The sequence below is a fragment of the Sander lucioperca genome, chromosome 12 (genome assembly GCF_008315115.2).
Source record: "Sander lucioperca isolate FBNREF2018 chromosome 12, SLUC_FBN_1.2, whole genome shotgun sequence".
Taxonomy (NCBI): domain Eukaryota; kingdom Metazoa; phylum Chordata; class Actinopteri; order Perciformes; family Percidae; genus Sander; species Sander lucioperca.
Genome location: NC_050184.1, coordinates 38,223,460 through 38,236,219, shown reverse-complemented (window position 1 = coordinate 38,236,219; position 12,760 = coordinate 38,223,460). Strand labels below are relative to the sequence as shown.

The 12,760-nt window shown below is 43.7% G+C and overlaps 1 protein-coding gene across 11 annotated transcripts in view; it reads left to right on the top strand.

Annotated features, from left to right (window-relative positions):
• The window catches only part of huwe1 (HECT, UBA and WWE domain containing E3 ubiquitin protein ligase 1), a 52,319-nt gene that overhangs the window by 14,626 nt on the left and 24,933 nt on the right, over positions 1-12,760 (top strand). For 8 of the 11 annotated variants that reach the window (XM_036007874.1, XM_036007872.1, XM_036007875.1 and 5 more), the window contains 28 exons: positions 4,009-4,215; positions 4,337-4,489; positions 4,583-4,645; positions 4,811-4,888; positions 4,990-5,037; positions 5,122-5,290; positions 5,376-5,476; positions 5,719-5,869; positions 5,978-6,105; positions 6,198-6,338; positions 6,471-6,576; positions 6,740-6,847; positions 6,933-7,034; positions 7,206-7,286; positions 7,525-7,631; positions 8,147-8,324; positions 8,412-8,503; positions 8,588-8,808; positions 8,939-8,996; positions 9,121-9,297; positions 9,480-9,725; positions 10,157-10,290; positions 10,374-10,486; positions 10,576-10,758; positions 10,905-11,121; positions 11,211-11,333; positions 11,441-11,678; positions 11,982-12,329. In XM_036007874.1, coding sequence (XP_035863767.1) covers positions 4,009-4,215; positions 4,337-4,489; positions 4,583-4,645; positions 4,811-4,888; positions 4,990-5,037; positions 5,122-5,290; positions 5,376-5,476; positions 5,719-5,869; positions 5,978-6,105; positions 6,198-6,338; positions 6,471-6,576; positions 6,740-6,847; positions 6,933-7,034; positions 7,206-7,286; positions 7,525-7,631; positions 8,147-8,324; positions 8,412-8,503; positions 8,588-8,808; positions 8,939-8,996; positions 9,121-9,297; positions 9,480-9,725; positions 10,157-10,290; positions 10,374-10,486; positions 10,576-10,758; positions 10,905-11,121; positions 11,211-11,333; positions 11,441-11,678; positions 11,982-12,329 — 4,071 coding nt within the window. The remainder of the gene's footprint in view (positions 1-4,008; positions 4,216-4,336; positions 4,490-4,582; positions 4,646-4,810; positions 4,889-4,989; positions 5,038-5,121; positions 5,291-5,375; positions 5,477-5,718; positions 5,870-5,977; positions 6,106-6,197; positions 6,339-6,470; positions 6,577-6,739; positions 6,848-6,932; positions 7,035-7,205; positions 7,287-7,524; positions 7,632-8,146; positions 8,325-8,411; positions 8,504-8,587; positions 8,809-8,938; positions 8,997-9,120; positions 9,298-9,479; positions 9,726-10,156; positions 10,291-10,373; positions 10,487-10,575; positions 10,759-10,904; positions 11,122-11,210; positions 11,334-11,440; positions 11,679-11,981; positions 12,330-12,760) is intronic. The other 3 variants (XM_036007876.1, XM_036007873.1, XM_036007871.1) reach the window with 2 other exon arrangements.

Sequence of the window (12,760 nt, the reverse complement as noted above, 5' to 3'; positions counted from 1 at the left end):
TTGTTAAATCTTATGAATTCAAAGCACGTCCTGTTGCTGTCACATCATATGGATACAACTATAAAGATACAATGTGCCTGTTCCCAGCATTAGCACAACACTTTGCAATGGTTAGCTTGTTACCTGTGATATGTGCTAAATGTAATGTCTCTTTCACTCAAAAAAATGTCGAAGTGGAAATCAAGAGAAAAGTGGCAGCGCCACACTAGTTACAGAACAACATGCATCTCAGTGTCAGTCCAAATTACGCACAATAAGCAGTTTGAAATCAATTGATGTAATGCCATTTATTTTCTAAGTGTTAGTACGCTCAGTGAAACTGAGTCCAGCGCGAGGGAGACCCGACTCAGAGGAGGAGAGGTTAGTGAGGCCAGCGACTCCACGGCAGGTGACAGTGCGCACGGATCCGCTGCGTCACGCATGGATGAAATAATGAAATAGTAAATAGGGCTACAGTAACAGAAATATGTGCAGAATTAAGACGGTCAAGACGGCCCAGTGTTTGGTGGACCGGGTACACCTTGTTCACTTAATAGTCTACAAATCAACCACAGGATCAATTACGCATCACATGAGTTTGCCCACCTGACACAGCGTTTGTTCCTGGGGAGATGGATCCGGCGTGTGTCCCGCCTCCTGTGCGCCATGGATTTCTTAGCCTCAGCGACTACTAACTATAAAGATACTATTTGCCTGTTCCCAGCATTAGCACAACACTTTGCGATGGTTAGCTTGTTACCTGTGACGATATATGCTAAATGTAACGTCTCTTTCACATTACTGTGTGAGTGACTGACCTATTTGGATGTGTTTTGAGACGCCTGATGAAGTCCAACGTTGTTGATCTGGCATCATTTATCTTGGTGCCACACACCTTGCATGTAGCTGCTCGCTTACTGCCTCTGTTTACCAAGTTATTGAAAGCAAAACTGACAAAAGGCACAACTCCAGGAGGACTTGGTGTCGCCATCTGCACTGCATTTTTTGATATGTGCGCGCACATTGGTGCATGCGTTACGTTGCACATTATGACAAAGGGCAGGGGACATACAGCTCGTCATACGTTTCCCCGTATATGCGCCAATAAAAGAAAATGGAAATACATTTAGATTTAAAAAGCAATAATTGTAGGAAAACAGGTTGTTGACGAGTCTCGAGAGTCCGAGTCAAGTCTGAAGTCTTTTGGGTCTTGTTTTTATTTCACGCATACTTTCATTTCTTTCATTCACACGCATGTGAAGCTATGGGCTAAGCTCTGTTATCTCAGCGGAGTTTGTTTTGGAGAAGAATTGTCGGGCAAAGTGGAAGAGTGCGTGTCACGGAGGATAATGGGAGCAATGCCAGTAAAAATGTTATAGCACTTTTTTTTAAATAGTTTAATGAGCTTAAAATTGCCCATTGCAGCTGTTATTTTGAAAAGCTGGTTATTTATTCATTATTTATTATTATTTAAATGTAATATTTAGTGTAGTGTGTAGTACAGAGTCTGCACTACACACTACAGTGTGTAGTGCGTGTGTACTGCACTACAGAGATGTATTAATTATATATTAAAATTTGATATTTAGTGTAGTGTGTACTACACTAACACTGATGTACCTGATCAGAGGTTACTTAAATTGGGACGTTCAGTCAAAATCAAGCACGTCACCTTCAAACGGGATCTCTGTTTGCAGGGTTCAAGCTGGACCCTCCCGGTGATCATCCTGTCTGGGGGACCGGCTGCGCAGTGAGAAGCCACTGCTGACAGGCGCAGAGCTCTGCCGGAACTCCGACTGCTGTCTGTCCGTGCGGCCGTCTGACGGCATCAGTATTAAATTGAGACAGTTTCATTAGCGATTAAAAATGTCTCGTTATCGCGTTAAATAGTAGTCTAATCGGTACAGTTGGTTTTAACGCCTGGTGCGAAGTGTAGGCCTATAGGAGTACACATGAAAACCCTGAACAAGCAGCGTCGCTCTGCTCCGTCTTTCTGCTGTGCCCCATTCACGTAGTAGTTTTACACTATGTAGGTTAAACTCTGCAATTAATCCGCGGTTCACATGTATGTATGAACTGTGGTGGTCCGTTACACTGTAGGCTATATTCAACATCACTGATTAAGTAGCCTAAGTCAATCCTAAATTTTTCAACTTGGGAGCAAAACATGCTCCTTGGGGGGGAAAAAAGTGATCATAAAGCCCTGTTCATGCTAATTAAACAACTGGACCTTGGAGTAAAGTGTTGTCGTATCTGGCCCATGTCCCGGATGTAAAAGCCCCCTTACTGGACTACTGAATATAATAATATTCCATTATATTTTGTATTTTGAATTGTTACCTGCCACCAGAATTTTGTGATTTCCTTGCAATAAATATTGACATTTTTACCATAAATTGGTGCCTAAAAATGTATCAGAATGCAGGAATTGAAGTCTTTTACCCTCAAAATTTCCTGGGGGAGGACCCCCGTTTGAGTCATTTTTTTATTAAAAAAAATAAGATTTCTCTGATTCCAGCTTGTTAAATGTGAATATCTTCTAGTTTCTTCTCTCCTCTGTGACAGTAAACTGAATATCTTTGAGTTTTGGACAATATAATATAGTATATTTTCCTGCTTTTTTGTCCTTTGCCAATCACACCTATGGTTATGAAGTGTAATGTTTTCTATTTTGAAATACATTCTATGAATCCATAAATTGTCAGTGATGTTAAATATAGCCTACATTAGGCCTAGTAGTGTAATGGACCACCCCTGCGGTTTGGAGTGCATGTGAACCGTGGATAAATTGCAAATTTAACGCAATTTAATGAAATGCAGTTTAACTGCAGCTGCTACGTGAACGGGGCTCAGCAGAGAGACGGAGCAGGACGACACCACCTCTGCAGCTTGTTCAGGGAGTCAGGGCAGTGCCGATAGTGAGCGCATGTGGTTTTCATGCGTACTACCGTACGCCTCGCATGAGGTCTTAAAACCAACTGTACCAAAACACGGAATTGGACTTCTATTTAACTTAACTACGAGACATTTTCACAGGTTATGAAACTGTCTCAATTTAATACTGTTAGACGGCAGCGCAGCCCGCCGCCGGTCCCCAAGGCAGCATGGTCACCGGGAGAGTCCGGTACAGCTTCACTGTGCAAACGGAGATCCCATTAGCGCTAGCCTCACAGCGTAGCGTTCAGATTTAGTTAAATTAGTGCCAGCCGCATGTGTATAGTGGCTGTGGATGAGAGGGAGGCTGGCTGCTGAAAATCTGACGTTTTGGCGGTCGTGATTTTCTTTTGGCGCTGGCTTAAAACCTCTTTGTTGGGCGCCAAAGCTTTCCCTATGCAGGAAAAATCCTGAAATGGTATTTGAGACTCAACTACTCCATTGGTAACTCAGTTCACATTGACAGTACATGCAAATAACTTCAGTCTTGTAGAGAGAACCATCTGGAAGGGCTTTGAAACTCAACTTGCCATTCAGAATTACCCTTTTATTTACCCATTTCTGCTCAAGGAGTTTTGTTTCTGCTAGCTATCCACTCCCGTTCATGGATGTATTAAGACCCGCTCCTGTTCCACGAAGAAATTTGTGGCGTTAAAAGGAATTTGCATTTTCATAACTTCATAACCTTTTTCAGTGCTAATCTGATAACCCTAAATATAAACAGATTGGAAGTGTTTAAACATCTCATGGATGGTGGTTTTCCACAGTTTTATTTGTACACTGTTGCCACGTGTCCCAACTATAACAACTATTGACCGTAACCACTTGATGAGCCAAAAAAAACAAAAAAAAAACAAAACCAGAAAGCAAGCCAACTAAAAAATTAAATCTCATTATCATCCATGTTGTGAAGAGTCATGGCATTTCACGTCAGGTTTACTGTAGGAAATCTGTCATGCTTGGTTCAGACTTCATCCATCCCAAAATCCTTCTTAAATTCAGAAAGCCCTTTTGTTTTTAAGAAAATAAAAAAAACATGGATACTTGACATTTACTTTATTGATCACTGAAGATTATTTTGTTTGTCTTGAACAGTGTGAGCTGTACCACTGGGTGGATCTACTGGACCGCTTTGATGGCATTCTGTGTGATGCAGGCCAGACAGTGGAGAATATGTCATGGCTTCTGGTGTGTGACCGTCCTGACAACGGACAGCTCAAAGCCCTGCTTTTGGCAGTGCTCAACTTCACAGCCCTGCTCATTGAGTATAGCTTCTCTAGGCACCTCTACAGCTCTATAGAGGTAGGCTTGAACCTAGTACACCCTGGAACACTACTCTGCTTTTCTGGACTGTGTATATGTCACAGAGGGAATAGTAACGCAGCTCACCCTCTTTTATCTTTCACTCTCACCCCTTTTACAGCACTTAACTACCTTGTTAGCGTCATGTGACATGCAAGTGGTCCTGTCTGTGCTGAACCTGCTCTATGTGTTCAGTAAGCGCTCCAACTACATCACAAGACTGGGATCTGACAAAAGGACGCCTCTACTGGCCCGTCTGCAACATCTGGCTGAGGTCTAGTGAATGCCATTGTTTTCCTATTGACTTGATTCCACCTGTCCCTCGAGAAAGAGCTGTATTGTTTAGTGTCTTTGTTCTCTTCTGTAGAGCTGGGGAGGAAAGGAGAATGGCTTTGGTCTGGCTGAGTGCTGCAGGGATCTGCTTATGACGGTAAGAATTTTACAGAGTGATGTTTAATAACTGTCTCTATCAACTACCTACAGCTATGGGACTATTAGTTTTAGGTTTACGAATAAAGGCTGTCTAACAAGATTAATTAACCACTATTTATAAACTGTCTTCCCTTACTGCTGCCGTCCGGTGGTACATGAGCAGAAGTACCCGCCCAGTGCCACCACACTGCACTTTGAGTTTTACGCTGAACTAGGCCCTGAGGTCAAAGTAGAGAGGAAGGTAAAGACATTTATTCATGCAATCATTATGTAATAAAAACGAAATATATTTATGGAATATTGTGTTTATGGCTCAACATGTATGTACTCTTATTTCCCCAGACAAGTAGTAACACACTACACTATATTCACATCGAGCAGCTTGACAAGGTACAGTCAGATTAGAATTGTTTCATTACAGTTGAGTAAGAATACCTCAGGTTCTTCAGCTTAGACGTGCTCTGTGTCTCTCAGATTTCAGAGAGCCCATCTGAGATCATGGAGTCGCTGACAGTGATGTACAACATCCCTAAAGACAAGCAGACCCTGCTGTTCACACATATTCGACTGGCTCATGGTTTCTCAAATCACAAGAAAAGGTTGCAGGCTGTGCAGGCCCGACTCCATGCTATCTCTATACTGGGTGAGTATAAGCCTTCTTCCTAAGATAAATGAGAAAGGGTTTTGTTCCTAGTTGTAACTTCTGACGTTCTCTGTCTTCTTTGCAGTGTATTCAAATGCACTCCAAGAGTCAGCCAACAGTATTCTGTATAATGGCTTGATAGAGGAGCTGGTAGATGTATTACAGATTACAGACAAACAGCTTGTGGTAAGAAAACAATTTGCTTTTTCAGCTTGATCACTGTTATTACGCTAAATTCCTATTCCACCCCAGCAGTAGCACTGTATTTGTAAAATGACATCAGATATTTGTTGATGCTTTGTCAGACCTTACTTTCAGATGATCCTAATGTGTGTATTCTCCAGTGTCAACTCAGTATTCTCAGTGTCAATGCGGAAGTATCATCAAGTCCCGTTTTCTGAAATACTGACTTTGATTTTGTTCTTCAGGATATCAAGGCAGCATCTTTGCGCACTTTAACTTCGATTGTCCATTTGGAGCGGACGCCCAAGCTTTCCAACATCATCGACTGCACCGGCACTGCCTCCTACCATGGCTTCTTGCCTGTGTTGGTGCGCAACTGTATACAAGCAATGATTGGTGAGAATGCAGCCAAAACATTTTGTCTAAAGTTTAGTGTGTGTGATGCACAAGTTTATGGGACATCTAAAATGGAAGACTGTTTAACTTTTAATTTCTATTTCCAAGATCCCCTGATGGAACCCTACCCGCACCAGTTTGCCACTGCACTCTTTTCATTTCTCTACCACCTGGCTAGCTATGATGCTGGAGGGGAAGCCCTTGTATCCTGTGGCATGATGGAAGCCCTCCTGAAGGTATATACGGATCCTACCCCTAATGCCATTATCACTTGTAATTTTTCTTTTCTTTTAAATTGTGTCTTCCCTTTTATTATCTTACTTTATAGGTTATCAAGTTCCTGGGTGATGAGCAGGACCAGATCACCTTTGTGACGCGAGCAGTGCGGGTCGTGGACCTCATCACCAACCTTGACATGGCTGCCTTTCAGTCCCACAGCGGCCTTACCATTTTCATTTGCAGGCTAGAGGTTGGTTATGCACTTTGCATTTCTCATTCATGACACAGCAGCTTTTAGCAACAGAGTCACTGAAACTTCTGCCAAACTTCTGGACTCACTTATTCTTCTCTCCATCACGCTCAATCACTTTTTTATATGTAGCATGAGGTGGACCTGTCCAGGAAAGAGTGCCCTTTTGTCATCAAGCCAAAGATCCAGAGGCCTAGCACAGCTGTTGAGTCTGAGGACATGGACACAGACATGGAGAGTAAGTCACTATTCCTAAGAACTAGGGAATGTTCTCACCTTCAGAAATTAATATCTGTAAGTCAAGGCTATAATTTAAGCTCTAGGCTATTTGTCAATGTCACCAAGTTGTAAAGAATCCCCCGATTGTTGCCTTGATTTGCCAACATTATGTATTCTCATAGTGTCAGAAGTTGCCATGGAAAGCAGCCCTGGACCGTCCACATCTTCTGGTTCCAGACCAGAAGCGGACCAGCGAGCACAGAGCAGTGCTGCTAACACTCCTCGTGCAGGTACACATAGCAAACGCACAAAAACAAAAAATCAAACACTTGCCGCAATTGTACCGTATCATCACTTTGACACTCGTCTCTTTAGGTATGCAGTGTATCCCCCAGAGGGCAGCTCTGTTAAAGTCAATGCTAAACTTCTTGAAGAAAGCCATCCAGGACCCTGCCTTTTCTGATGGTATTCGCCACGGTGAGTCATTGGCATCCTCTTCTATAAAATTAGAGCTCAAGAGTCTTGTACTAATCTTGTTTATACATGTTGAACAGGTTCATTAAGTGTTGCCTTTATATGCCTCTATACATTTCATAATGCAAATGTTTGTTGTTAATATGTGTATGTGCGCCCTCTTTTTCTTACAAGTAATGGATGGGTCATTGCCTACCTCACTCAAGCACATCATCAGTAATGCAGAGTATTATGGCCCGTCACTGTTCCTCTTAGGTGAGTTCACAGTAGCACTTTAGTAAAGCCCCTCAAGTACTCTTCTGACTGAGCAAAGTTCTGTCACTTCGGAGATGGAAAATGTGTCATATAAAACTGTATAAACTGCAGAAGTGAATTGAATGTAATGAAATTGTACTGTTTGGTTATTTAATGTAAAATTTGTTGTCATTGTTTTGGATTTTGATCTTTTTTCTTTTTCCGCCCTTGCTCTTGTCTCTGTCTTTCGGGTTTGTAGCAACGGAGGTTGTGACGGTGTTTGTGTTCCAGGAGCCATCCCTGCTCTCCTCCCTGCAGGATAATGGTCTTACTGATGTCATGCTGCATGCCCTTCTTATCAAAGATGTGAGTTTCCAGCACTGCCATTTTTTTGTCTGTCTCCTCCTTTTTCTTGTAGTTAACAATAATTCACTATTGTCAATCTTATTGTCTCAGCACTTGTACTAAATTTAACATCTGAAATTGTTAAATTGTTACTTAAGTCTTTCAGAGATGGCTGAAAGACTTAACTAACGCTTTGAGATTACCCTTGCTCTCAGCTCTTCATTCACTTTGGAAATGGGTCAGTGTAAAGGGGTTGCCCTGTGTCAATAGGTCAAGGGGTTCAGACCTGTGGATGTATTCATTAGTAGAACATGCATCAGACGACCTCCGATTTGTCTGGTCCATAGGCTGACCCAGGTCAGGTTATGGCATGTTGATTGAGTTTTGTATAAAAGGGTCCCCAATGCGAACTAGGACTGTTAAAAGGCACAGGTTGATGTTGGGTCTTTTATGGGGAAAAGCTCTTTGGCACTTTCACCCTCTTACATCTGTGTTTTTTAAACTTTCATTGCTTGTTCTTTGTTTCTTTTTTTCAGGTTCCTGCTACCCGTGAGGTGTTGGGCTCTCTCCCCAATGTGTTCAGTGCCCTGTGCCTGAATGCAAGAGGCCTGCACTCTTTTGTTCAGTGCCAGCCATTTGAGCGCCTCTTCAAAGTGCTTTTGTCCCCTGACTACCTGCCTGCCATGCGACGGCGACGCAGCTCGGACCCATTGGGTGAGTTGGGCTGTATGTGCTCTGTTATTCAGATCTTCGCCTGTGGAAACTGCTTGAGTGGATGACATGTTCTGTTTTTGGCTTCAGGTGACACTGCATCCAACTTGGGCAGTGCTGTGGATGAGCTCATGAGGCACCAACCCACCTTGAAGACTGATGCTACTACTGCCATTATTAAGGTAGTTTACCTTTTATTTACAAGCAATCTTTCTAGTGTCGCTACATGGTTTTGCAGGATAATTAAAGCTTAATTGGTGTTACAGTTACTGGAGGAGATCTGCAACCTAGGTCGAGCCCCTGAGTACATCTGCCAGAAACCGTCTATCCAGAAAGCAGATGGCACTGTGGCGGTGCCACCAGCACGCTCCAGCCACGCTGCTGAAGAAGCTTCAAGTGAGGATGAAGAGGAAGAGGAGGCCCTCCACACATTCAGCCAGCAGCAGGGGGAACCAGAGAGCAACAGACAGTCAGTGCCACTTGAACTGTATGACGCTGAGTTCATAACACAATAGAATAGAACAACTCTTTATAGACTTAGATTTTTTTCAAGTCAATTGACTTAATGTCAAATATTTTAGTTGGTAGTCATTTTCATGATGTTTGGATTCTTGCAGGGTGGTGGGCACTGAGGAGCGGATACCCATTCCTCTAATGGATTATATTCTAAATGTGGTGAGTGTGTGGATTCTTGTGACAGTTTTACTTTTGTCTTGGGCATGTTGTGAAATATTCCAAGCTATAAAGCAGAGCTCACCTAATTTCTCCATTCAGTCACTGTGATGCACATGTTTTCTAGATGAAGTTTGTGGAATCCATTCTAAGCAACAACACCACAGACGACCACTGTCAGGAGTTTGTCAACCAGAAGGGGCTGCTACCTCTGGTTTCTATTCTGGGCCTGCCCAACTTGCCCATAGACTTCCCCACCTCTGCTGCCTGCCAGGCTGTGGCTGGTGTCTGCAAGTCCATATTGGTGAGCGCAAAAGAAAGATTACGGTTGTGATAATTTTCTTTATTGTATTTATCAGGAATGGTGCACATTCAAATGAATGTGATGCGCCAGATTAAGCCAAACGACTTATTTTAATTTAGAAGTAAAAGAAACATCAGTTTGCTGAATTAAGTCTTGTTTTTCCCCTAAATTCTCCCCCTTAGACTCTCTCTCATGAGCCTAAGGTACTCCAGGAGGGCCTATGCCAACTGGACAGCATCCTGACGTCTCTGGAGCCACTTCATCGACCAATTGAGGTGCCTGGTGGGTCTGTACTTCTCAGGGAACTGGCCAACGCGGGCCATGTCACCGACGCCACGTTGTCAGCCCGTGCCACACCACTGCTACATGCTCTTACTGCAGCGCATGCCTACATCCTCATGTTTGTCCATACTTGCAGAGTAGGACAGGTAAATATGGATGTATTTTTTCTTAACAAACGTAACGTTACCCTGTTGTACCTTTTTTAATTTAGATACATTTGTAGAAAATTGTTTGTTGTTTTTGTTGATCAGTGCTTAAAATATATAATTACAACCATAGTACTGTATATCAGTGTTGTAAACAATAAAACGAGCAGAATGGTGAATCAGTTTTATTCACACTGTATTTTACAGAATTACCTTCACTGCTAGTTTTGACTATAGAATCAAATTTACTCCTCACAATCCTCGGTTGTGATGTGTGCAGTTATGCTGAATTTGCAAACAAGCAACAAGTTAAGGGCAGATGATTACAAAGAATTGTATTTGTTTTTCAAGCTGTGGAGGGGGTTCTTCAAATGTGCGACCATTTCAGAAAGTTCAACAGCTCTGAATGTTTCTGTTCTCTTTCTAAACAGAGTGAGATCAGAGCTATCTCAGTCAACCAGTGGGGCTCCCAGCTGGGCTTGAGTGTTCTCAACAAGCTCAGTCAGCTCTACTGCTCTCTGGTATGGGAGAGCACTGTGCTGCTGTCCCTTTGCACGCCTAACAGGTGAGTCTCTTATCCTTTACCCCTTTTCTTTAAACTGTTAGGTTAGCTGTAACCCTGTAACACCTCTTGACTGTGCCCAACAGTCTGCCTCCAGGATGTGAGTTTGGCCAGGCTGACATGCAGAAACTGGTGCCCAAAGAAGAGAAGCCATCTGGCAACACTGCAGCAACCACAGCCTCTGGCTCCAGGAAAACTGGTAATTTAACCATTTAAATTTGTTCACTGAAAACCACCATGTTCATGGAATGCCCTCCAACAACTTAAATCTCCTTTACCTTTATCTAGTAGAATCTGAGGCAGTGTCTGTGGATTCATCCGCTGGTGGACTGTTGGAAGGCATGGGTCTAGATGGGGATACCTTGGCTCCCATGGAGACGGACGAACCCACTGCAACGGACCCTAAGGCCAAATCCAAACTTACCCCAGCTATGGCCACCCGCATAAAACAGATTAAACCGCTACTCTCTGGTGAGATAATTTGTATGACACAAGTTTTTTATTTTTTATTTCTGTTAATATTTTTAACAGATTCTTTTTTCAAAAAAAGAAAAAGTCTTAAATTGCCTTAAATCCCCAGGAATTTATTGTATCTCACTAACCTTGTGTCTTTACAGCTTCATCTCGATTGGGTAGGGCTCTGGCTGAGCTCTTTGGCCTGCTGGTGAAGCTGTGTGTGGGCTCCCCAGTGCGGCAACGCCGCTCCCACCATGCTACAAGCACAGGCACGACCCCCACGCCTGCTGCCCGGGCCACTGCCTCTGCCCTGACGAAGCTCCTCACCAAGGGTCTGAGTTGGCAGCCCCCACCATACACACCCACCCCTCGTTTCAGGTAAGAGCAGACTACCCCAGCTACCGTTGTCGGTCGTTATGTGCTTTGCACAAAGAGGTGATATGGAGTGTTTTCTTTTTTTCTGGCAGGTTGACTTTCTTCATCTGCTCAGTGGGCTTCACATCCCCCATGCTTTTTGATGAGAGGAAGTACCCCTACCATCTCATGCTGCAAAAGTTCTTCTGCTCTGGGGGTCATGATGCCTTATTTGAGTAAGTCCATGCATATGACAAGAACAGTATTGTATCTTCAAAATATGCTTGCAAATATCCGTATTTTAATTTCTGTGTTAAACAGGATTTGTATTGCTTTTGTGCAGGACGTTTAACTGGGCCCTGTCAATGGGTGGGAAGGTGCCTGTGTCTGAGGGTCTGGAGCATACTGACCTACCAGATGGGACAGGGGAGTTCCTCGATGCCTGGTTAATGCTGGTGGAGAAAATGGTTAACCCCAGCACTGTGCTGGACTCACCCCATTCCTTGCCAGCTAAAATGCCTGGGGTCACACCCACCATGCCCCAGTTCAGCGCCCTTCGGTTCCTCATTGTCACCCAGAAGGTCAGTATCCACAAGCTATAGAATTCCAATGAGTCTATTGCTTCCTTCGTAATGTGTGGCATTTAATTGGGTAAACTTGTGAAAACATAGTTGTTAGGGAAATGAGAAAAGATGGAAACCATATAATTTCTCCCTGCTCTCTTTAAAAAGAGAAATAAAGAAAACAGGTTGTTGCATTTTAATACGTTTAACATGTTGAGAAAAGAACTGCGATGCAACAAAGTTCCAAGACCTCTCCAAAAAGGATGAGAGAGAGAATTGTTGGTGCTTTTATTATTTTAACACTGTCTCTCCTTCATCAAGGCTGCATTCAGCTGCATCCGCAGTCTGTGGAACAGGAAGCCGCTGAAGGTGTATGGAGGCAGGATGGCTGAATCCATGCTGGCCATCCTCTGCCACATCCTGAGAGGGGAGCCTGTCATTCAGGAGCGCCTGGCCAAGGAGAGAGAGGGGACGGTGCGCCCAGATGACGAGGCAACCTCCACTGTTTCTTTGGCACCTAGTGGGGCCCCTGGAGCATCTACAACAAGTGGGGAGGCACCTGCAGCGACTGGAACAACACCTGCAGGACCAGCAGGAGGATCAGCTGAGGATTCAACCAATTCTACCCCCCGCCGTGACCCCCAGGTTAACCAGGCCCAGCTTACACAGGTATGTAGGAAAGCTGTCTGACACTTGGGCACGTTTGTCCAATGTTTTCTTTTATCACTGTTGACATCCTGTAATGTTTATACATCCTTTTTATAATACAAAAATGTGTATGTTCATTTGTTTCTTCATTTCTTTTTACTTTCGGCTGTGGTTTGTTCCTGCAGCCACTACCGCAGGAGGTTTTGCCACCACAAGTTAACTACATAATTGTATATTCAGGGTTTTCCCTGGCTCAGAATCAGTCTTTGGGGGGAGACATACTAGGGTTGACGATATCATCGACTATATCATCTTCCATCGTGATGCCACGCCCCCACCCTGTCAGACACACTAATCCTAGTCACGGGCGCTGGATGGGAAATTGACAACTAGCAAAGACACTTGCGTCGGGCTTTGCGCTGCGCTGCGCAGGGTGCAAGATAGGGCCCCTT